The following is a 25,940-nucleotide window of genomic DNA, read 5'->3' on the forward strand; positions in this document are numbered from 1 at the left end:
CCCTCCCCTCCGCACTCCTCCCCTCCCCTCCGCACTCCTCCCCTCCCCTCCGCACTCTTCCTCTCCCCTCCGCACTCTTCTCCTCCGCTCTCCCAGCTGAGCTATGAAGGAGACGCCGTGCGGTAGTTGCAGTCATTGCAGCCAGTGATTCTCACAAGCTCCGCCCTCATACTGGGAGTCATTTCTCAGCCTCAGTGTCCATGGAAACGAGACTGGTGTAGCCGCCCTGATCTCACAGTGAGGCGTGAAACGCAAGAGAAGAATGAAGACGGCGAATAAAAAGCCTCCTTACTCACTGACGATTCTATCAGCCAATCAGAGCGTGGCTTGTAACCAGCTCCCCGGAGAGCAGGAGAGGGGGTTTGTTTTGGTTACGGAGCTGATCTGTCACCGGAGACCGAAGTCGCGTATACCGAGGGGACGGCTATATACCGAGGGGACGGCTATATACCGAGGGGACCGCTATATACCGAGGTGACCGCTATATACCGAGGGGACGGCTATATACCGAGGTGACCGCTATATACCGAGGTGACCGCTATATACCGAGGGGACCGCTATATACCGAGGGGACGGCTATATACCGAGGGGACCGCTATATACCGAGGGGACGGCTATATACCGAGGGGACGGCTATATACCGAGGGGACGGCTATATACCGAGGGGACGGCTATATACCCCGTATACCGAGGGGACGGCTATATACCGAGGGGACGGCTATATACCGAGGGGACGGCTATATACCGAGGTGACCGCTATATACCGAGGTGACCGCTATATACCGAGGGGACGGCTATATACCGAGGGGACGGCTATATACCGAGGTGACCGCTATATACCCCGTATACCGAGGGGACGGCTATATACCGAGGGGACGGCTATATACCGAGGGGACGGCTATATACCGAGGGGACGGCTATATACCGAGGGGACGGCTATATACCGAGGGGACGGCTATATACCGAGGTGACCGCTATATACCGAGGGGACGGCTATATACCCCGTATACCGAGGGGACGGCTATATACCGAGGGGACGGCTATATACCGAGGTGACCGCTATATACCGAGGGGACGGCTATATACCGAGGGGACGGCTATATACCGAGGGGACGGCTATATACCGAGGGGACGGCTATATACCGAGGGGACGGCTATATACCGAGGGGACGGCTATATACCGAGGGGACGGCTATATACCGAGGGGACGGCTATATACCGAGGGGACGGCTATATACCGAGGGGACGGCTATATACCGAGGGGACGGCTATATACCGAGGTGACCGCTATATACCCCGTATACCGAGGGGACCGCTATATACCGAGGGGACGGCTATATACCGAGGGGACGGCTATATACTGAGGGGACCGCTATATACCGAGGTGACCGCTATATACCGAGGGGACGGCTATATACCGAGGGGACGGCTATATACCGAGGGGACGGCTATATACCGAGGTGACCGCTATATACCGAGGGGACGGCTATATACCGAGGGGACGGCTATATACCCCGTATACCGAGGGGACGGCTATATACCGAGGGGACGGCTATATACCGAGGGGACGGCTATATACCGAGGTGACCGCTATATACCGAGGGGACGGCTATATACCGAGGGGACGGCTATATACCGAGGGGACGGCTATATACCGAGGGGACGGCTATATACCGAGGGGACCGCTATATACCGAGGGGACCGCTTTATACCGAGGGGACGGCTATATACCGAGGGGACGGCTATATACCGAGGGGACGGCTATATACCGAGGGGACGGCTATATACTGAGGGGACCGCTATATACCGAGGTGACCGCTATATACCGAGGTGACCGCTATATACCGAGGGGACGGCTATATACCGAGGGGACGGCTATATACTGAGGGGACCGCTATATACCGAGGTGACCGCTATATACCGAGGGGACGGCTATATACCGAGGGGACGGCTATATACCGAGGGGACGGCTATATACCGAGGTGACCGCTATATACCGAGGGGACGGCTATATACCGAGGGGACGGCTATATACCCCGTATACCGAGGGGACGGCTATATACCGAGGGGACGGCTATATACCGAGGGGACGGCTATATACCCCGTATACCGAGGTGACCGCTATATACCGAGGGGACGGCTATATACCGAGGGGACCGCTATATACCCCGTATACCGAGGGGACGGCTATATACCGAGGGGACGGCTATATACCCCGTATACCGAGGGGACGGCTATATACCGAGGGGACGGCTATATACCGAGGGGACGGCTATATACCGAGGGGACGGCTATATACCGAGGGGACGGCTATATACCGAGGGGACGGCTATATACCCCGTATACCGAGGGGACGGCTATATACCGAGGGGACGGCTATATACCGAGGGGACGGCTATATACCGAGGGGACGGCTATATACCGAGGGGACGGCTATATACCGAGGTGACCGCTATATACCGAGGGGACGGCTATATACCGAGGGGACGGCTATATACCGAGGTGACGGCTATATACCGAGGGGACGGCTATATACCGAGGGGACGGCTATATACCCCGTATACCGAGGGGACGGCTATATACCGAGGGGACGGCTATATACCGAGGGGACGGCTATATACCGAGGGGACGGCTATATACTGAGGGGACGGCTATATACTGAGGGGACGGCTATATACCGAGGGGACGGCTATATACCCCGTATACCGAGGGGACGGCTATATACCGAGGGGACGGCTATATACCGAGGGGACGGCTATATACCGAGGGGACGGCTATATACCGAGGGGACGGCTATATACCGAGGTGACCGCTATATACTGAGGTGACCGCTATATACCGAGGGGACGGCTATATACCGAGGTGACCGCTATATACCGAGGGGACGGCTATATACTGAGGTGACCGCTATATACTGAGGGGACCGCTATATACCCCGTATACCGAGGTGACCGCTATATACCCCGTATACCGAGGGGACCGCTATATACCGAGGTGACTGCTATATACCCCGTATACTGAGGGGACGGCTATATACTGAGGGGACGGCTATATACTGAGGGGACGGCTATATACTGAGGGGACGGCTATATACTGAGGGGACGGCTATATACCGAGGGGATGGCTATATACTGAGGTGACTGCTATATACCCCGTATACCGAGGGGACGGCTATATACCGAGGGGACGGCTATATACCGAGGGGACGGCTATATACCGAGGGGACGGCTATATACCGAGGGGACGGCTATATACCGAGGGGACGGCTATATACTGAGGGGACGGCTATATACTGAGGGGACCGCTATATACCCCGTATACTGAGGTGACCGCTATATACTGAGGTGACCGCTATATACTGAGGGGACCGCTATATACCCCGTATACCGAGGTGACCGCTATATACCGAGGTGACTGCTATATACCCCGTATACCGAGGGGACGGCTATATACTGAGGTGACTGCTATATACGCCGTATACTGAGGTGACCGCTATATACCCCGTGTACCGAGGGGACGGCTATATACCCCGTGTACCGAGGGGACGGCTATATACCGAGGGGACGGCTATATACCGAGGTGACCGCTATATACCCCGTATACCGAGGGGACGGCTATATACCGAGGGGACCGCTATATACCCCGTATACCGAGGGGACGGCTATATACCCCGTATACCGAGGGGACGGCTATATACCGAGGGGACGGCTATATACCGAGGGGACGGCTATATACCGAGGGGACGGCTATATACCCCGTATACCGAGGGGACGGCTATATACCGAGGGGACGGCTATATACCGAGGGGACGGCTATATACCCCGTATACCGAGGGGACCGCTATATACCCCGTATACCGAGGGGACGGCTATATACCGAGGGGACCGCTATATACCCCGTATACCGAGGGGACGGCTATATACCGAGGGGACGGCTATATACCGAGGGGACGGCTATATACCGAGGGGACGGCTATATACCGAGGTGACCGCTATATACCCCGTATACCGAGGGGACGGCTATATACCGAGGTGACTGCTATATACCCCGTATACCGAGGGGACCGCTATATACCCCGTATACCGAGGGGACCGCTATATACCCCGTATACCGAGGGGACCGCTATATACCCCGTATACCGAGGGGACCGCTATATACCCCGTATACCGAGGGGACGGCTATATACCGAGGTGACCGCTATATACCCCGTATACCGAGGTGACCGCTATATACCCCGTATACCGAGGGGACGGCTATATACTGAGGTGACTGCTATATACGCCGTATACTGAGGTGACCGCTGTATACTGAGGGGACCGCTATATACTGAGGAGACTGCTATATACCCCGTATACCGAGGGGACGGCTATATACCGAGGGGACGGCTATGTACCCCGTGTACCGAGGGGACGGCTATGTACCCCGTGTGCCGAGGGGACGGCTATATACCCAGGGGACGGCTATATACCCAGGGGACGGCTATATACCCCGTGTACCGAGGGGACGGCTATATACCGAGGTGACCGCTATATACCCGTATACCGAGGGGACGGCTATATACCGAGGTGACCGCTATATACCGAGGTGACCGCTATATACCTCGTATACCGAGGGGACGGCTATATACCGAGGTGACCGCTATATACCCCGTATACCGAGGTGACCGCTATATACCGAGGTGACCGCTATATACCCCGTATACCGAGGGGACCGCTATATACCGAGGTGACCGCTATATACCCCGTATACCGAGGGGACGGCTATATACCGAGGTGACCGCTATATACCGAGGTGACCGCTATATACCCCGTATACCGAGGTGACCGCTATATACTGAGGTGACTGCTATATACCCCGTATACTGAGGTGACCGCTATATACTGAGGGGACAGCTATATACTGAGGTGACCACTATATACCGAGGGTACCGCTATATACCCCGTATACCGAGGTGACCGCTATATACCGAGGGGACAGCTATATACTGAGGTGACTGCTATATACCCTGTATACTGAGGTGACCGCTGTATAATGAGGGGACCGCTATATACTGAGGAGACTGCTATATACCCCGTATACCGAGGGGACGGCTATATACCGAGGGGATGGCTATATACCCCGTGTACCGAGGGGACGGCTATATACCCCGTATACCGAGGTGACCGCTATATACCGAGGGGACGGCTATATACCCCGTATACCGAGGTGACCGCTATATACTGAGGGGACCGCTATATACCGAGGAGACTGCTATATACCCCGTATACCGAGGTGACCGCTATATACCGAGGGGACAGCTATATACCCCGTACACCGAGGGGACGGCTATATACTGAGGTGACTGCTATATACGCCGTATACTGAGGTGACCGCTGTATAATGAGGGGACCGCTATATACTGAGGAGACTGCTATATACCCCGTATACCGAGGGGACGGCTATATACCGAGGGGACGGCTATATACCCCGTGTACCGAGGGGACGGCTATATACCCCGTGTACCGAGGGGACGGCTATATACCGAGGGGACGGCTATATACCGAGGGGACGGCTATATACCGAGGGGACGGCTATATACCCCGTATACCGAGAGGACGGCTATATACCCCGTATACCGAGGGGACGGCTATATACCGAGGGGACGGCTATATACCGAGGGGACGGCTATATACCCCGTATACCGAGGGGACGGCTATATACCGAGGGGACGGCTATATACCGAGGAGACTGCTATATACCCCGTATACTGAGGGGACGGCTATGTATACCGAGGGGACGGCTATATACCCCGTATACCGAGGGGACGGCTATATACCCCGTATACCGAGGGGACGGCTATATACCGAGGGGACGGCTATATACCGAGGGGACGGCTATATACCCCGTATACTGAGGGGACGGCTATGTATACCGAGGGGAAGGCTATATACCCCGTATACCGAGGGGACGGCTATATACCCCGTATACCGAGGGGACGGCTATATACCCCGTATACAGAGGGGACGGCTATATACCAAGGGGACTGCTATATACGTCATATACCGAGGGGACGGCTATATACCCCGTGTACCGAGGGGACGGCTATATACCGAGGGGACGGCTATATACCGAGGGGACGGCTATATACCGAGGGGACGGCTATATACCGAGGGGACGGCTATATACCGAGGGGACGGCTATATACCCAGGGGACGGCTATATACCCCGTGTACCGAGGGGACGGCTATATACCGAGGGGACTGCTATATACCCCGTGTACCGAGGGGACTGCTATATACCCCGTGTACCGAGGGGACGGCTATATACCCCGTGTACCGAGGGGGCGGCTATATACTGAGGTGACTGCTATATACCCCGTGTACCGAGGGGACGGCTATATACCCCGTGTACCGAGGGGACGGCTATATACCCCGTGTACCGAGGGGACGGCTATATACCCCGTGTACCGAGGGGACGGCTATATACCAGGGCTGTGGAGTCGGTAAGCCAAACCTGCGACTCCGACTCCTCAATTTCTCTTACACCGACTCCGACTCCGACTCCCACACATATTGCTTATATTTAAGTGAAAAATGTATTGTAGTACAATGTGAACCTCAGACATTTAATCATTTTTATGATCCAATAATCAAGATATTTAGATAGAACAGAATATATATTGGTGTACTACCCGGTTTTCATTCTTTTTGGTACAGATACGATATGGATAGACAGATATGGATAAATGGATAGATACAGCAGATTTCTAATCTGCTTTTGCTATTGAAAACATTATCTATGAGCTCAAAAACCTTTCAGGTGATGCAGTTTTTTAAAAAGCTGATCTGCTTTTGCAGCGGAAAAACGTATCCTCAAAAAACACAGGAAAAACGCTGTGTGTGAATGTAGCCTTAGATCAGGAATAGAACAGCCATTTATAGGACATTTCATAACTTTCCCAAACTCCTATTAAAAAATATTCAGCACATTCTGCATTGAATTACTGTACCCAATTTATTATATATTTTAGGAGTCGGAGTCGGTCCATTTTATACCGACTCCAACTCCGACTCCACGACTCCGACTCCGACTCCACAGCCCTGCTATATACCCCGTGTACCGAGGGGACGGCTATATACCCCGTGTACCGAGGGGACGGCTATATACCCCGTGTACCGAGGGGACGGCTATATACCCCTTGTACCGAGGGGGCCGCTAGATACGCCATATACTGAGGGGACCGCTATATACTGTTGTGACTGCTATATACCCCGTATACCGAAGGGACCGCTATATACGCCATATACTTAGGGGACCGCTATATACCGAGGGGACCGCTGTATACGCCATATACCAAGGGGACCGCTATATACTGAGGTGACAGCTATATACCCCGTGTACCGAGGGGTCCGCTATATACTGAGGGGACGGCTATATACCCCGTATAGCGAGGGGACGGCTATATACCCCGTATAGCAAGGGGACGGCTATATACCCCGTATAGCGAGGGGATGGCTATATACCCCGTGTACCGAGGGGACGGCTATATACCCCGTGTACCGAGGGGACGGCTATATACTGAGGTGACCGCTATATACGCCGTATACCGAGGGGACGGCTATATACCGAGGGGACGGCTATATACTGAGGTGACCGCTATATACCCCGTTTACCGAGGGGACGGCTATATACGCCGTATACCGAGGGGACCGCTATATACGCCATATACTGAGGGGACCGCTATATACCAAGGGGACGGCTATATACTGAGGTGACTGCTATATACCCCGTATACCGAGGGGACCGCTATATACTCAGGGGATGGCTATATACCCCGTATACCGAGGGGACGGCTATATACTGAGCGGACTGCTATATACGCCGTATACTGAGGGGACCGCTATATACCGAGGGGATGGCTATATACTGAGGTGACTGCTATATACCCCATATACCGAGGGGACCGCTATATACTGAGGGGACGGCTATATACCCCGTATACTGAGGGGACTGCTATATACCCCGTATACCGAGGGGATGGCTATATACCCCGTATACTCGGGACGGCTATATACCCAGTATACCGAGGGGACTGCTATATACGCAGTATACCGAGGAGACGGCTATATACCGAGGGGACGGCTATATACTGAGGTGACTGCTATATACGCCGTATACCGAGGGGACGGCTATATACTGAGGTGACTGCTATATACTCCGTATACCGAGGTGACCGCTATATACTGAGGGGACGGCTATATACCCCGTATACTGAGGGGACGGCTATATACCGAGGGGACGGCTATATACTGAGGTGACTGCTATATACCCCGTATACCGAGGGGACCGCTATATACTGAGGGCACGGCTATATACCTCGTATACCGAGGGGACGGCTATATACCGAGGGGACGGCTATATACCCCGTATACGGAGGGGACGGCTATATACCCCGTTTACGGAGGGGACGGCTATATACCCCGTTTACGGAGGGGACGGCTATATACCCCGTATACGGAGGGGACTGCTATATACGCCGTATACTGTGGGGACGGCTATATACCCCGTATACGGAGGGGACGGCTATATACCCCGTATACGGAGGGGACGGCTATATACGCCATATACTGAGGGGGCCGCTATATACGCCGTATACCGAGGGGACGGTTATATACCCCGTATACCGAGGGGACCGCTATATACGCCATATACCGAGGGGACCGCTATATACCGAGGGGACGGCTATATACCTCGTATACTGAGGGGACGGCTATATACCCCGTATACCGAGGGGACAGCTATATACCGAGGGGACGGCTATATACCGAGGGGACCGCTATATACCGAGGGGACGGCTATATACCCCGTATACCGAGGGGACCGCTATATACCGAGGGGAATGCTATATACCCCGTATACCGAGGGGACCGCTATATACCAAGGGGACGGCTATATACCTCGTATACCGAGGGGACGGCTATATACCCCGTATACCGAGGGGACCGCTATATACCGAGGGGACGGCTATATACCCCGTATACCGAGGGGACCGCTATATACCGAGGGGACGGCTATATACCCTGTATACCGAGGGGGCCGCTATATACCGAGGGGAATGCTATATACCCCGTATACCGAGGGGACCGCTATATACCGAGGGGACGGATATATACCTCTTATACCGAGGGGACGGCTATATACCCCGTATACCGAGGGGACGGCTATATACCGAGAGGACGGCTATATACCCCGTATACCGAGGGGACCGCTATATACCCCGTATACCGAGGGGACGGCCATATACCCCGTATACCGAGTGGACGGCCGTGTACCGAGGGGACGGCTCTATACCCCGTGTACCGAGGGGACGGCTCTATACCCCGTGTACCGAGGGGACGGCTCTATACCCCGTGTACCGAGGGGACGGCTCTATACCCCGTGTACCGAGGGGACGGCTCTATACCCCGTGTACCGAGGGGACGGCTCTATACCCCGTGTACCGAGGGGACGGCTCTATACCCCGTGTACCGAGGGGACGGCTCTATACCCCGTGTACCGAGGGGACGGCTCTATACCCCGTGTACCGAGGGGACGCTCTATACCCCGTGTACCGAGGGGACGGCTCTATACCCCGTGTACCGAGGGGACGGCTCTATACCCCGTGTACCGAGGGGACGGCTCTATACCCCGTGTACCGAGGGGACCGCTATATACCGAGGGGACGGCTCTATACCCCGTGTACCGAGGGGACGGCTCTATACCCCGTGTACCGAGGGGACGGCTCTATACCCCGGGGACCGCTATATACCCCGTATACCGAGGGGACCGCTATATACCGAGGGGACGGCTATATACCCCGTGTACCGAGGGGACGGCTATATACCCCGTGTACCGAGGGGACGGCTATATACCCCGTATACCGAGGGGACGGCTATATACCCCGTATACTGAGTGGACCGCTATATAATAGCTCTGACGGGATGATGTGGGATATTATAGTGAATGTGGCTATGCGGAGTGGACAGTGCTCTACACTCAGAGAGATAGCTAATATATATACAGTTGTGGCCAAAAGTATTGACACCCCAGCAATTCTGTCAGATAATACTCAGTTTTTTGCTGGAAGTTATTGCAATCACAAATTCTTTCGTATTATCTTCATTTAATTTGGCTTAAATGAAAAAACACAAAAGAGAATGAAGCAAAAAAGCAAAACATTGATCATTTCACACAAAACTCCAAAAATGGGCCAGACAAAAGTATTGGCACCCTCAGCCTAATACTCGGTTGCACAACCTTTAGCCACAATAACTGCGACCAACCGCTTCCGGTAACCATCAGTGAGTTTCTTACAATGCTCTGCTGGAATTTTAGACCATTCTTCTTTGGAAAACTGCTCCAGGTCCCTGATATTTGAAGGGTGCCTTCTCCAAACTGCCATTTTTAGATCTCTCCATAGGTGTTCTATGGGATTCAGGTCTGGACTCATTGCTGGCCACCTTAGACGTCTCCAGTGCTTTCTCTCAAACCATTTTCTAGTGCTTTTTGAAGTGTGTTTTGGGTCATTGTCCTGCTGTGAGACCCATGACCTCTGAGGGAGACCCAGCTTTCTCACACTGGGCCCTACATTATGCTGCAAAGTTTGTTGGTAGTCTTCAGACTTCAAAATGCCATGCACACGGTCAAGCAGTCCAGTGCCAGAGGCAGCAAAGCAACCCCAAAACATCAGGGAACCTCCGCCATGTTTGACTGTAGGGACCGTGTTCTTTTCTTTGAATGCCTCTTTTTTTCTCCTGTAAACTCTATGTTGATGCCTTTGCCCAAAAAGCTCTACTTTTGTCTCATCTGACCAGAGAACATTCTTCCAAAACGTTTTAGGCTTTTTCAGGTAAGTTTTGGCAAACTCCAGCCTGGCTTTTTTATGTCTCGGGGTAAGAAGTGGGGTCTTCCTGGGTCTCCTACCATACAGTCCCTTTTCATTCAGACGCCGACGGATAGTACGGGTTGACACTGTTGTACCCTCGGACTGCAGGGCAGCTTGAACTTGTTTGGATGTTAGTCGAGGTTCTTTATCAAACATCCGCACAATCTTGCGTTGAAATCTCTTGTCAATTTTTCTTTTCCGTCCACATCTAGGGAGGTTAGCCACAGTGCCATGGGCTTTAAACTTCTTGATGACACTGCGCACGGTAGACACAGGAACATTCAGGTCTTTGGAGATGGACTTGTAGCCTTGAGATTGCTCATGCTTCCTCACAATTTGGTTTCTCAAGTCCTCAGACAGTTCTTTGGTCTTCTTTCTTTTCTCCATGCTCAATGTGGTACACACGAGGACACAGGACAGAGGTTGAGTCAACTTTAATCCATGTCAACTGGCTGCAAGTGTGATTTAGTTATTGCCAACACCTGTTAGGTGCCACAGGTAAGTTACAGGTGCTGTTAATTACACAACTTAGAGAAGCATCACATGATTTTTCGCACAGTGCCAATACTTTTGTCCACCCTCTTTTTTATGTTTGGTGTGGAATTATATCCAATTTGGCTTTAGGACAATTCTTTTTGTGTTTTTTCATTTAAGACAAATTAAATGAAGATAATAATAACAAAGAATTTGTGTTTGCAATCATTTTCAGGAAGAAACTGAGTATTATCTGACAGAATTGCAGGGGTGTCAATACTTTTGGCCACAGGTAGGTGTGTGTGTGTGTGTATATATATATATATATATATATATATATATATATATATATATATATATATATATATATATATATAATCTCATTACAATTTGTTATAACTAACCGTTATTAGTAACTATGGCCGGGCGGCGCTGGGCTCTTCAGCTAGTGTAATGTATTATAGTGTGTGTTTCGGGGAGCTGAGCTATATACCGGGGACTGATATATGCACTGTATACTGAGGGGTGCGGTGCTGTGTATTGGGATACATGGTCATGTGCATTGTTACCCTTGAAATTGTTCCAGAAAACGAAGTATTTCTCCCAGAACATTATCACAATTCCCAATGTTTTCTTATACACAAGTTCATTTTCTTTGTGTGCATTGGAACAAAACAGAAAAAAGGCAAATTGGACATAATTTCACACAAAATCACAAAAATGGGGTGAACAAAATTGTTGGTAAACAATTTTTTTTTTTTTTTCTAGCCTGTGATGCTTTTTCACACTCGCTTGTGACAAGTAACAGGTGTGGGCAATATGAAAATCACACCAGAAACCAGATAAAAACGGGAGAATTTGACTCAATCTTTGCATTGTGTGTCTGTGTGTGCCACACTAGGCATGGAGAACAGAAAGAGGAGAAGAGAACAGTCTGAGGACTTGAAAACCAATATTTTTGAACAACATCAACAATCTCAAGGTTACAAGTCCATCTCCAGAGGTCTTGATGTTTCGTCGTCCAAGGATCGCATCATAATCAAGAGCTTTGTAATCATGGCACTGTAGCTAATCTCCCTGGATGTAATTGATGAAATTTTGCAACACAGGATAGTCTGGATGGCAGATAAGCTGCCCCAAACAAGGTCCAAAGAAATTCAAGCCATCTTGTAGGCTCAAGGTGTATCAGTGTCAGTGCAAACTATCCATCCACATGTGAAGGAAATGAAACGCTATGGAAGAGACCCGGGAGGACCTCACTGCTGACACAGAGACAAAAAAGGCTAGACTGTAGTATGAGTAACCAAAATCTTTCTGGGAAAGCGCCTTGTGGACATATGAGACCAAGATGGAGATTTTTTTGTAAATCACGTCATTCTGCTGTTTACTGAAAATGGTAAGAGGCCTACAAAGAAAAGAACACAGTACCTACAGTCAGATATGATGGAGGTTCAGAGATGTTTTGCTGCCTCTGGCACCGGGAGCCTTGACAGTGTGCAAGGCTTCATGAAATCTGAAGATTTCCTATGGCTTTTGGATCACAATGAGTGTCAAAGCAGGAGCAGATTGTAAGAAGAGTCGTCCAAAATTCCAACTGAGAGGAGGAAGAAGCTTGTGGATGGTTATAGGAAGCGATGGATTGCAGTTGTTTATTCCAAAGGGGGCGACCAAATAGTAAGTTGAGGGTGCCAACAATTGTGTCCGGCTCATTTTTGGGGTATTGTGTGAACAATTTTTCCAATGTGCCTTTTTTTTTTTTTTTTTCTCAGTTTTATGTGTTGTTCCAATAAATACAAAGGAAATAAACTAACAAAACACTGGGAATTGTGATAATGTTCTGGGAGAAATACTTCATTTACTGGAACAATTCCATGGGTGCCAATGACTTTGTACATGCTGATGATTTAGTTCCATCTCTCCGTATCTCTCCCGTTCTCCTCGCTCAGGTCGAGTCCTCAGGACACAGAGAAGGCCTGTTTCACACTTCCGTTGTAGGCGGACAGCCGACATCCGCCAAAGACGAAAATGAACGGATCCGCCTTGGGTATGTGACATACAGATGTCAGCGGACGCTTAGTTGGTTGGATCCGCCGAAGATGAAAAGTGCAGTAAATTTAAAGGGAGCGCGGTGTGGAGAGAGAGAGAGAGAGATTTTATGTGCCAGAATGAAAGATGCAGCTGTAAAATGCTTCCCGGAGTAAAGCTTGCGGGCATGCGCACTTAAAAATAGCGGACCGTCAAGGAAAAAAAACATTGCAGGGTCCGTCTCATCCGCCCGGGAGCAGCTAAAGTCTTGGTGGATCTGTCAAACGGGTGGGACGGTCAACCGTCAGTCAAGATCCGCCACTAATGTAAGTCTATGGTGGGAAAAACGGATCCGCCCCTTTTTTGGCGGATCCGTTTTTTTCTAAAATTGGTGGATTTTGACTGACCTCAAAAAACTGAAGTGTGAAACAGGCCTAAGATGGTAGCAGAGTGGCTGCAGACAGTCGGTATCTCCAGAGTTGTGTTTTGGGGTCTCTCTTCTGGTTTCCGGCTTGTCACATGTCCCGTGCGTGCTTTGCAGGGTCTCTGAGGATGAGCCTCCTCTCTGGTGCCATCCTGTGGTGATGGAGGTCCGCTGCGGGGGGCTTCTATTCAGCTCCAGGTTTGATTCCGGTAATTTGGCCCGTGTGGAGAAGGTCGAGCGGACGGATGGAGGTGGCGACACGCCGAGCGGTAATGGCGGGAGCGCTCCAGCCCCTGACTATGAGTTCAATGTGTGGACGAGGCCGGACTGCGCGGACACAGAGTATGAAAATGGGAACAGGTGGGTGATGCGGAGGGCGCTGGGTAGGGGGTCTGGGTTAGCTCCCTGTTATCGCCGCCCTCAATCTCCTTGCAGATCTTGGTTTTTCTTCAGCGTGAGGGGCGGTACACCGGGGAAGCAAATCAAAATCAACATCATGAACATGAACAAGCAGAGCAAGCTGTACGGCCAGGGGATGGCACCATTCGTCCGCACTGTGCCCATCCGCTCACGCTGGGAGCGTGTCCGCGACCGGCCCACCTTCCAGGTACTTGCATCTTGTGCCCCCTACTCAATGTTCCTGGGTAGGGAAGCATATGGCCATAAAAATCACAAAGCTTTATTAAAGTCAAAACAAAAAAGACATAGACAATTTAAAAATGAGATATATATCCAATATGACACTGCAGAGTGTCTATATCATAAGCAATGAAAGACACGCAGTTGTAAGTTACATGCTGCACAAACATAGAGCCATATGGAAAGTGAATGAAACAGCGCCACCTCTGGATCAATGTTGAACACAGTAATACTGTAGTACATTACCAATTATTCCCCCACTTAAATAGTTCCTACACATTGTGACTATATATACTGTATATATACACACACACACACCAATATTATTACTCGGCAGATATAACCTCCAACTAGGTAATGACAAAACAAATATAAATCATCAAATGAAGTAAAGTACATATACAGATTATGTTGTCTCCAAAGGATTAATCACCACATATGTCAGGTATGCTGCCTCAGGAGGATTGGTAGTCCTGCTAAATGTGAACTATTTCAGCCATGGACTCAAAAAAAAAAAAAAAAAAAAAAAACACCAGGGGATAAGTGACTGGGACAAAGCTAACGCAAAACGCGCGTCGGGGACCAGGACACTGCAAGGTCGTATATGTTCTATGTACACCTGTACATTTTTACATTGGAGCTGTTCACATTTGCATCAGGAAATGTCTTTCATTGCTTATGACATATACACTCTGCAGTGTCATATTGGATATATATCTCATCTTTAAAGTATCTATGTCTTTTTTGTATTGACTTTAATAAAGCTTTGTGATTTTTATGGCCATATGCTTCCCTATCTTTTTTGGATGCTATGCTTATTTGGAAGTGCCATTTTTCTAGGCCCATTAATGTGGATTTATTCAATATTCCTGGAGTCAGAACTAAGGCGGCGGGGCTGTGATACTCCTCCAGGTCTGCTCTGGGGGCGCCGCTGATTTCCACTTTCTCCTTACAGATGGTAGAGAACCAGTTTGTCCTGTCGTTTGTCCACCGCTTCCTGGACTGCCGCGGAGCCACCACCTACTTCTCCTTCTGCTTCCCCTTCTCCTATGAGGAGAGTCAGGAGTTGCTGGCCGGACTGGACAACCGATTTAGTGACAGCCGGCTCATGTCTCCCGGGAGGTAACCGGCCACCTACAACGAAAGGCCATGTCAGTCACCATAGTAACATATGTAATACGGGTTATTCATGTTGTCATTCATAAACTCTGGGGCGTCTGGTTATTGCTCCTGTGGGGGGGGGTTCACAATGGGGGGTGGGGGTATATAGCGATATGACTCCATACATCGTCCATGTAGTCAACTGGGGGAAGGCGAAGACAAGTCTGAAATGATGGCGGGGCAACCGAGGGGTCCGGCAGGGTGCTGGGAAGCTTGTGTGCTGAGGAGGGGGTCGTGGTGGGTGTGACAGGAACCAGGACATCGCTTTTCAGTTGTAGATGTTGCCCCTTATGCAGAGATGCGATTACATTTGCATTCACATGACGTGTCCCTTTTAAGACCCCCTTTTTTTTTTCCACTGTATGCAGTAGCCCCCCACATTCCATCTATTACCAGCGGGAGCTGCTGTGTCACTCCCTGGAGGGGCTCCGCATCGACCTTCTTACTATCAGCTCCTGCCATGGGATGATGGAGGAACGGGAGCCCAGACTGGACAAGCTGTTCCCAGACCGCTCTTGTCCTCGCCCGTTCCGCTTCTCTGGGAAGAAGGTGAGTGTCCGTTTGCCAGTCTGTCCTCACCTTAGCTCGATGGACCGCCAGATGTTCAGTGCTGTCCCACCGTTCACAGGTGTTCTTCCTGAGCAGTCGCGTTCACCCAGGCGAGACCCCCTCCAGCTTCGTGTTTAATGGCTTCTTAGAGTTTATCCTGAGGCAGGACGACCCACGTGCCGCAATGCTGAGGCGCATGTACGTCTTCAAGCTCATTCCCATGCTGAACCCTGATGGGGTGGTGCGAGGACATTACAGGTGAGCATTGAGTGATGGACCCCCTGCCAGGATGATTGCCCACTCTTATATTCATGTCACGGGTTCTTCTATCGTTTCATAGGACAGACACCCGCGGAGTAAACCTGAACCGGCAGTACCTCGCCCCAGACTTCGAGCTTCACCCATCTGTCTATGGAGCCAAGTCTGTTCTCCTCTACCACCATGTCCACAACCGCGTCCGTGTCAGTGATCCCGACTGGAAAAATTCTGTTTCCCTCCCCCCCACGAACCCTGCATTGCGACCAAAGACTTCCAATCATTCCTCTCCACAGCGCCCCCCTGAAAATGACTTGTCTGACCTGGAGAAGGCTAACAACCTGATAAACAGTATGGGCCAGAAGGGTCTGCAGGCTGCATCCCAGGGCCTCGCACAGGAAACCACCATCTTACCGGAGCACGAGGACTTCCTCAGGGAAAAGGACATGTGGACCTTGGGGCCGGATCTCATGGCTGAGGTGTGTGACAATTGTGAGTGCCGCTTAGATGGCGACAGCAGCAAGGAGCCAACATCCTCAATACCCCCTCAGGAAAGCGGAATTGCCTTCTATGTGGACCTACATGGCCACGCATCTAAGAGAGGCTGCTTCATGTATGGTAACTGCTTCACCGACGAGAACGACCAGGTGAGAGTAATAATATTATGACATAATACTGCCCCCTATGTACAAGAATATAACTACTATAATACTGCCCCCTATGTACAAGAATATAACTACTATAATACTGCTCCTATGTACAAGAATATAACTACTATAATACTGCCCCTATGTACAAGAATATAACTACTATAATACTGCTTCTATGTACAAGAATATAACTACTATAATACTGCCCCCTATGTACAGGAATATAACTACTATAATACTGCTCCTATGTACAAGAATATAACTACTATAATACTGCTCCTATGTACAAGAATATAACTACTATAATACTGCCCCCTATGTACAAGAATATAACTACTATAATACTGCTCCTATGTACAAGAATATAACTACTATAATACTGCTCCTATATACAAGAATATAACTACTATAATACTGCCCCCTATGTGCAAGAATATAACTACTATAATACTGCCCCCTATGTACCAGAATATAACTACTATAATACTGCTCCTATGTACAAGAATATAACTACTATAATACTGCTCCTATATACAAGAATATAACTACTATAATACTGCCCCCTATGTGCAAGAATATAACTACTATAATACTGCCCCCTATGTACCAGAATATAACTACTATAATACTGCTCCTATGTACAAGAATATAACTACTATAATACTGCTCCTATATACAAGAATATAACTACTATAATACTGCCCCCTATGTGCAAGAATATAACTACTATAATACTGCCTCTATGTACAAGAATATAACTACTATAATACTGCTCCTATGTACAAGAATATAACTACTATAATACTGCTCCTATGTACAAGAATATAACTACTATAATACTGCTCCTATATACAAGAATATAACTACTATAATACTGCCCCCTATGTGCAAGAATATAACTACTATAATACTGCCCCCTATGTGCAAGAATATAACTACTATAATACTGCCCCCTATGTACAAGAATATAACTACTATAATACTGCCCCCTATGTACAAGAATATTACTACTATAATACTGCCCCCTATGTACAAGAATATAACTACTATAATACTGCCCCCCTATGTACAAGAATATAACTACTATAATACTGCTCCTATGTACAAGAATATAAGCTACTATAATACTGCCTCCTATGTACAAGAATATAACTACTATAATACTGCCCCCTATGTACAAGAATATAACTACTATAATACTGCCCCCTATGTACAAGAATATAACTACTATAATACTGCTCCCTAAGTACAAGAATATAACTACTATAATACTGCTCCCTAAGTACAAGAATATAACTACTATCAGGCGGAGATCACACGTAGCGTTTTTTTCGCGGCGGTTTTAAACGCACGATTTTGCCGTGAAAAATAAGCATCCCATGTAATCCTATGGGATTCCGCAATGCTGTGCTAATGCTGTTTGTTTTTTTTTTTCCGCGGCAGAATCGCTTTGCGGTAAAAAAAACGCAGCATGCTCATTAATTTAGCGGAATTGCGGCGATCCCTCACCCATAGGAATACATTGTTCCGCTTACTTCCCGCATGTGGCTGTGCCCACCATGCGATAAGTAAGCAGAACATTTGCGGATGGTATCCACGGTCCGGAGGAGAGGAGACTGTCCTCCGGGCTTTGGGTACCATATCCCTGTAAAAAATAGAATTAAAATAAAAAATATTGTTGTTCTCACCTTCCGGCGTCCCGCGCAGCCTTCCCACCTCTACCCGCTCCCCATCCCAGTAATGCTTTGCGAGAATGACCTCGATGACGTCTCGCGGTCATTCGCGCAAAGGATTACTGGGACCGGGAGCGTGGAGAGAGGCGGGAAGGCTGCGTGGGACGCCGGAAGGTAAGAATAACAATATTTTTTTTTTTTTTTTATTATTATTTTTTACATTCTATCTTTTACTACTGATGCTGCATAGGCAGCCTCAGTAGTAAAAAGTTGGTCACACTCATCAAACACTGTCTGACGAGTGTGGCCAACCTGTCAATCAGTTCTCCAAGCGATGCTACAGATCGCTTGGAAAACGCTAGCATTCTGCAAGCTAAATACGCTTGCAAATCGCTAGTTTTTCTGTGGGAAAATCGCGGGAATTTAAAATGCGATTTTCCCGCAGAATGGAATTCCGGAATTCTCGCGGTAACTTCCGCAAGAGTTCCGCTACGTGTGCACACAACCTCATACAGTTCTCTATGTACAATAATGTAGGCACTATGGCCATCTTGTAGAGGAGCATGGGCACTACAATGTCGCCTCCAGCCACCCCCACACTGTGCAAGAGTATAGACACTATAATGTCGAGCACTCCCTACATCCAGGAATATGGGTGCTATAATGCTGCCCCCCATGTACAGTAATATGGGTGCTATCATGTCCCGTGTCGTCCTTTCCGCAGGTGGAGAACCTCCTGTATCCTAAGCTCATCTCTCTGAATTCTGCTCACTTCGACTTTATGGGCTGTAATTTCTCTGAGAAGAACATGTACGCGAAGGACAAGCGAGACGGTCTGTCCAAGGAGGGCAGCGGTCGTGTGTCCATTCACAAAGCCACAGGGATCATTCACAGGTAAGATGGCGGCTGCAGTGTGGTCATTATGTGATGCTGTGGCCCTTGGTCGGTGTTGGGGCCCGGGTTGTGTCTGTGGCACTTGACGCTTATGCAATGTTCTTGTTTCAGCTACACGCTGGAGTGCAATTATAACACCGGCCGCTGCGTCAACACCATCCCCGGGGCATGCCACGACAGCGGGAGAGCCACCCCTCCCCCACCGCCTGCCTTCCCACCCAAGTTCACCACTGACATATTCGAGCAGGTAATCATCATTATCCGCTGTGCCAGCTGTTTTCCAGGTGATATGCCACTCTATGCCCATATCCTGTGTAATTCATGGCTCAGAGGTGGCAGAGGTATCACTGGGTGAAGTCCACAGACACTGTCGTCAGGGCATTGTGGGATGCTGACTGTTATGTGAGCAGGCAGCAGTAATGTTGTATGGTGTCCTCACCTTGGTGATCAGGCCCTGGCTTTTTTATGAGCAGCCATCATAATTCCCAATGTCTACAGATGACTAATCGCGCTCTTTCTGCCAGGTTGGCAGAGCAGTTGCCGTTGCTCTTCTGGATCTAGAAGATTGTAACCCGTGGCCTCGACTTGTCCTGTCAGAGTATAGCGGTCTCTCCAACCTGCGGGCGTGGATGCTGAAATACGTCCGCAATGCCAAAACCGTCACTATCGGAGGGTCCCGGAAAAAGGGCATCAAGACCCCACCAAAGGCCAGCAGGTAGGATGCAAGTGTCAGACCCCAGGCAACATGTGAGCATAAAGGGGTTGTCTATCTGGTGCCCCCAGACTCTGGGCTGCCATCATTGTGTGTGTCTGTGTTTCCGTTCTTGGTTCTTCTCGTCAGGTTCTCCATTTTTCTTTTCCTGTTTTTATTTCCAGTTTTGCCTCATCCTCATTTTTGGAGAATAATGTGAGCCGAGCGAGAAGTTTCAGCAATGGCACTAGCAGCAGCAGCAGCCAACAAAACTCACCCCAGACCAGACCCTCCCCCAGCTTCACCTTCATCTGCGGCCAGAGCCCCCCAAAGGGAGGTGGTCACAAGCTCCTGGGTCCAGTGCGAGGTAAGCTGAGCTCTGCACATTGCTGGCATCCCGTCCTCGCCCACTTAGGATACATCTGGCGTTGCTGGGCCGAGCAGAGGTGAAGACCTCCCTGTGCTGTCAGCTGCTTCCATTTAGTGATTTGACCCGGTCTTCAGTCAGGTAAACACCCATACATCATGTGACCTGCTCCCTGGGGCTGATGGTCTGGACATGTCTCCTCAGAGCACAGCAAACTATGATGTCTGGGAGCGCCCCCAAAAGCTGCACCGTAAGCCTTTCCCTAGATGAAGAATCTCTCTGTTCAGCCATCCTCCATTAGCTCTCCTATAATGGTACATGTTTACAGGAATGTCTGCTGTGTTAGGAATCGTCATGGTCCGGTCATTACGTGGCGCCAACCCCAGACATCTCAGCCTTGCAGCCACTTGTCTGTAGCAGAGGGAGCGTCTCACATTTTCGCCTTAGAATCTGGAATCTAACATGGCGTCTTTCAAGTCCATGTATTTTTTGTTTTTGTTTTTTTTTTTATATGACCTTTTGCTGCTGTTCTTTTACTTTTTTTTTACCAATTGTAGTTAATTGTTCTTTCCTGACATACTTGAATGAAGTTTTGCTGTGGTGCTTTTGTTTTTGTATGGTGAAGTGTCCTTATTTACCTCCTCTGGGATCCGCACTTGCTTGTGTGTATGTGCCCTGCAGATAGCGGGCGTTGTTGTAATAATACTGCATGTCTCTGTGTAATCATGTGTGTATCTCATGTCAGATCGTGGTGAACGACTAACACTCAACCAGAAGGGCAAAGATGGCCCTGTAACTGTGCAAGTGACTAATAAGTGTAATGTAATGACTGTCTGTGTAACCGTCAATAATAAATGAGCTTAGGCTGATAATACATGCTGCCTCTGTGTCGCTTCAAGTACCTTACATCTCATTCTTGTATATCTGTGTAAAAAAAAAAAAAAATTAACAAACACATTTCACCAATAGAGTGGCGTTAGAACGAGAAGAGCCCAGGAAGATTAAGGGGGCGGTGAAGTAGTTTGTAATGAGAACACAGGTATTTGGCACTTGTCTCTGTTCCTTCTTAGGAATATGGGCTGTTGTCCGTACCCATTATGGTACCCCACAGTGATAGATATTCCAAAGAAAGTTCGACTTTAATATTATTGATTTCCTTACAGGTGGTCCCCCAGAATCCCAAAATATAAGACATTTGTGGTTGCAGGTTTTTAACATGTTTTTAATAAATGTGTAATTTTTTTTTATTTAACCCTTCAGAGAGTTATTATTATTTATGTAGCGCCATTAATTCCATGGTGCTGTACATGAGAAGGGGGGTTACATACAATGTTATAGATATCGTTAACAGTAAACAAATTTCCACAACAAATTTACAATGACAGACTGGTGCAGAGGTTAAGTAGAGTTAAGGCCCCTTTACATTTAGCGATGCACCAGCGATCCCAACAACGATACGACCCGGTCAGGATCGCTGGTGCATCGCTAAATGGTCGCTAGTGAGCTGCCACACAGGCAGATCTCACAGCGATGCAGCAGCGATCTAGTGGTTGTTACTTACCTTTCAGACGCGGCGATCCTGACGTCCTCCCATCCGCGTCCACTCGTCGGCGCCAGCAGGAAGCGCCCGACGAGAAATGGAGCTGCGCGATCAGCGATGGACAGCGGGGGAGCCGGTTGGAGGTAAGTATCACACATAGCGATATCGCTGCTGCGTCACCAAATCGGCAATGCTTTAGCGATATTGTTAGCGATATCGCTATGTGTAAAACCCCCTTTAATTGAGGAAAGTCCTTTGTTCAGGATCCACTTCTTTTAGCCATTGTGAAGAGAATTCCTTTCCTCTGGAGGATCAGTCATGTCATTATTATGCAGGAAACACGATTTAGATGGCCATTGACTGAAAAGGTTGCTTAATGCCAAGATGTCCAAAGTCCATAATAATGCTTCTTCTGTAAAGTGTGTGCATCTTATATATGTGGCGATGCTGCTGGCTCCTACACTGTGCCTGCCTGTGTTTGCTCCTTGCTCTCCCTCCTTTCAATGTTTTACATCAAAGGAAGGAAAGGAGTCTTTGAGTGTGGAGGGGGAGGAAAGAATCCAAGCCTTCAGGGAGTGCAGATCACACTGTACTGTAGATATGGGGAGGAAACACTGCATAGCAGTCAGCAGTGGTGTGACTCACACTGAATCTATGTTGTGAGGAGGACAATTTGGAGTAAGGCCCTAACCGGCCTTCAAATCAAAACCCTAAAGTCCACCATGTGAGAGAGCCTCAGTCCCAATCCCTCCCAGATAATGACCTTTTGGGAGATGGAATAGAATTGAAAGATGTTTTGTGAATCGCATCAAGCTTGTGAACAAAAAAAAAAGCTCATTTGACATCGAGAAGATCGGCATCTCTGCCAGTAAACATGAAGGATGCTGTAAGACAGCTCTGCCTGCTCAGACACTGCGTGCCTGACAGGGAATGATGAAATTGGTGAATTGTATTGCTGCGTTTCAATCAGCTGACCTCCGGCAGGAAAATGGCCAAGCCATTGGCTCCAACCGTGGTCAAAGTGTGTGTGTGTGTGTGTGCCATGTTTCACAAAAACACTTTTCCCTTCCCCCATGACAGCTAGCACACCTGAGAGAGGGGATCTTCCCAGTCAGAACAGGAACCCTACTGCACATAAAAAGGGCAGTACCTCTCCCTCGCTTCAGTTGGGTTTCCTGTCCTGACAGGGACCCTTGTGCTGAAGACGGCGGTTAAAGGATTTTTTTCTTCTTGTTTTTCTATTTACCCACGCCTGTCCCAGCACTGGAAAAACAGGCAGGACACCTGTATGCCGGCCTTCAGGTTGTGGAAGCGCCGTCCTGAGGGCCTCGACTTACAAGCGGGCATGTGCGCAGCATGGTCAAGGGTCCTGGGGCTCTTCCATGGCTGCCACGTCGCCATCCCTCCTCTGTCGGCGGTCTGTTGCTCCAGGAGGGGTGGCTGCTTCCGGGTAACGCGCTGCTGGCGTTGTGCGCAGGACATGCTGGGAAGGGGCGTGCTCGTGTCTGAAGATGGAGGAGCAGCAGGAGCTCTCGCCTGAAGCCTCGCCTGGTCACCAGCATACCAGGAGGAGCAGCCGCTCGAGTAGTAGGAGCACCAGTCTCTCTGACCGGAAGTCACAGGACTCCTCAACATCCAGATGGGATGTTGTATGTGCCTCTGACCAGCCTCCAAATCTGGTACCCTTGATTGACCGCAGTGGTGAGTGATCTACAAGAATGTCACCCTTTTCGGTAATGGGGTCCATATTTTCTGCTTGAGCACCAGGGGTCGAGGAAAGCTAGCACTAAAATAAAAAACAAGGAGTGTGCCCCTTGCAAAGCCCCGCTGATAGTTCAGTGGCAGAAGAAACTCTGCGCTGACTGTATTAGTAAAACAATACGGGAAGAGACCCCTGACTTCGCCACCGGCCTTAGAGCAATAATAAGGGCAGAAGTAAAAGGTTCCCTTAAAAAAAGGGGCAAGAAAAGCTGTAAGATACTTACGGACTCAGAAGCCTCTCTGGGTGGGGATGGTCATAAAAGATCTGTCCCCCTCTTCCTCGGACTCCTCCTCGCACAGTGATGTAGGGGGCCGACCGTGCTTCCCAGCTGAGGATGTGGAGAGACTGATTAAAGCGGTCAGATCTACGATGAGCCTAAAAGAGGAGAAAATTCCAAGATCCTTAGAGGATGTTATGTTTGGAGGACTGGAGGAGAAAAGGAAGCGCACCTTCCCTGTCAATATAAAAGTAAAAGCGCTAATAGAGAAAGAGTGGGGAAAAAAAACAGAAGGGTCGGGTACCTTACCTTCTTCATCTAAACGGAGGTACCCTTTTGAGGAGAGACTTCGAGACCTGGGGGAAAATCCCTAAAATCGATGGTGCTGTGGCTAGGTACTCAAAAAAAATTATCCCTGCCTTTAGAAGATTCTAGAGTACTAAGAAGACCCGCTTGACAGGCAGCAGGAGGATTAAAACTAGCGATAGCGGGGACATGTACTGCCCGCACTCTCATGATCTGGCCACAGCAGATAGAGGATCAGCTGAGAAATAAAGTGCCAAGGGATGAGATGCTAGCCAATATGGGCCTAGGATAAGGGGCAGCAGCCTTCTTAGGCCTCTTTCACACTTCAGTTTTTTGCATCAGTTATAATCCGCCAAAAAGGCGGACAAGCGGATCCGTTGTCAACTGATGTGAACGGATCCTGAAAATGACGAAATTTAAAGGAATCGCTGGCTAGGAAGGAGAGAGAGAGAGAGAGAGATTTTTTTTTTTTTTTTTGTCCGGCACCCAGAAAGAATTTCAGGTTAAATCAGTGTCTGGAGGATCCGCCACAGAAAAAAACGTTACAAGCTCCGTTTTGAAATCTTTGAGGATGGTGACGGACAGCAACTTTTGTCGGATCCTCAAAAAATACGGATGCAACGGACAGCAATCCGTCACAATCCGCCATTAATGCAAGTCAATGGGGAAAAAAACGGATCCTCAAAAAAAATTGAGGATCCGTTTTTTTTCAAAACCTGGCGGATTGTGACTGATTGTAAAAAACGGAAGTGTGAAAGAGGCCTTAGCAGACTGCTCAGTGGACTCAGTAAGACTGACAGCCAGTGCGGCAGGCTTGTCTAATTCGGCGAGACGCGCCCTGTGGCTTAAAGGGTGTCCGGGGGATTTACCGTCCAAGAATAGATTCTGTTCCATCCCGTGTGACGGCCATTTCCTCTTTGGGCAGAAAAATTGGGACTTTGATGACGTAGAGGGCCCTTTGAACATGTAGCCAGACCCTTTCCTGTCCTTAAAGAAGTCCACAAATGACGTCAGGTCAGAGGTAGGGGGAAGGCTCTCTCTCTTCCTCCTTGCCTGGGTAAATATCTCCCCCCAGTAGTTGAGGCCTAAGAATAATGGCCTAAGAATAAAATTCATCCGTCCACCTTGGCAGTCCTTCGCTTTAACACCTCGCTGAAAATACCAGGAGGAATGACTAGCCCTGGAGACGGAGTTCTTGCATCTAGTGCAGAAAAAGATGCTCCAAGAAGTCCCAACTAAGGAGGAAGAAGGGGATTTTATTCCCCCTCTGTTTGATATAAAAGCTGGACGGTTCTTGGCGAACCATTGTCAACTTGAGGAGACTCAACCAGTGGGTAGACAATTGCTCCTTCAAGATCGAGTCAATAAACACGGCGATAAAAATGTTATTCCAGCAGTGCTTCATGGCAG

General features: G+C 49.1%; 1 protein-coding gene across 10 annotated transcripts in view; it reads left to right on the forward strand.

The window, feature by feature from the left end:
* Positions 1–229: 229 nt before the first annotated feature.
* AGBL5 (AGBL carboxypeptidase 5) overlaps positions 230–25,940 on the forward strand; it is a 39,604-nt gene continuing 13,893 nt past the window's right edge. Inside the window, exons 1-12 of one of the 10 annotated variants that reach the window (XM_073557845.1) lie at positions 238–474; positions 13,944–14,186; positions 14,262–14,433; positions 15,421–15,587; positions 15,995–16,175; positions 16,255–16,433; positions 16,516–17,077; positions 19,478–19,647; positions 19,759–19,894; positions 20,172–20,362; positions 20,524–20,705; positions 20,910–21,579. In XM_073557845.1, coding sequence (XP_073413946.1) covers positions 263–474; positions 13,944–14,186; positions 14,262–14,433; positions 15,421–15,587; positions 15,995–16,175; positions 16,255–16,433; positions 16,516–17,077; positions 19,478–19,647; positions 19,759–19,894; positions 20,172–20,362; positions 20,524–20,705; positions 20,910–20,926 — 2,412 coding nt within the window. In that variant the 5' untranslated portion in view covers positions 238–262 and the 3' untranslated portion in view covers positions 20,927–21,579. The other 9 variants (XM_073557839.1, XM_073557836.1, XM_073557838.1 and 6 more) reach the window with 9 other exon arrangements.

Source organism: Dendrobates tinctorius, unplaced genomic scaffold (assembly GCF_039654945.1).
Source record: "Dendrobates tinctorius isolate UK_male_01 unplaced genomic scaffold, ASM3965494v1 ptg000251l, whole genome shotgun sequence".
Lineage (NCBI taxonomy): Eukaryota > Metazoa > Chordata > Amphibia > Anura > Dendrobatidae > Dendrobates > Dendrobates tinctorius.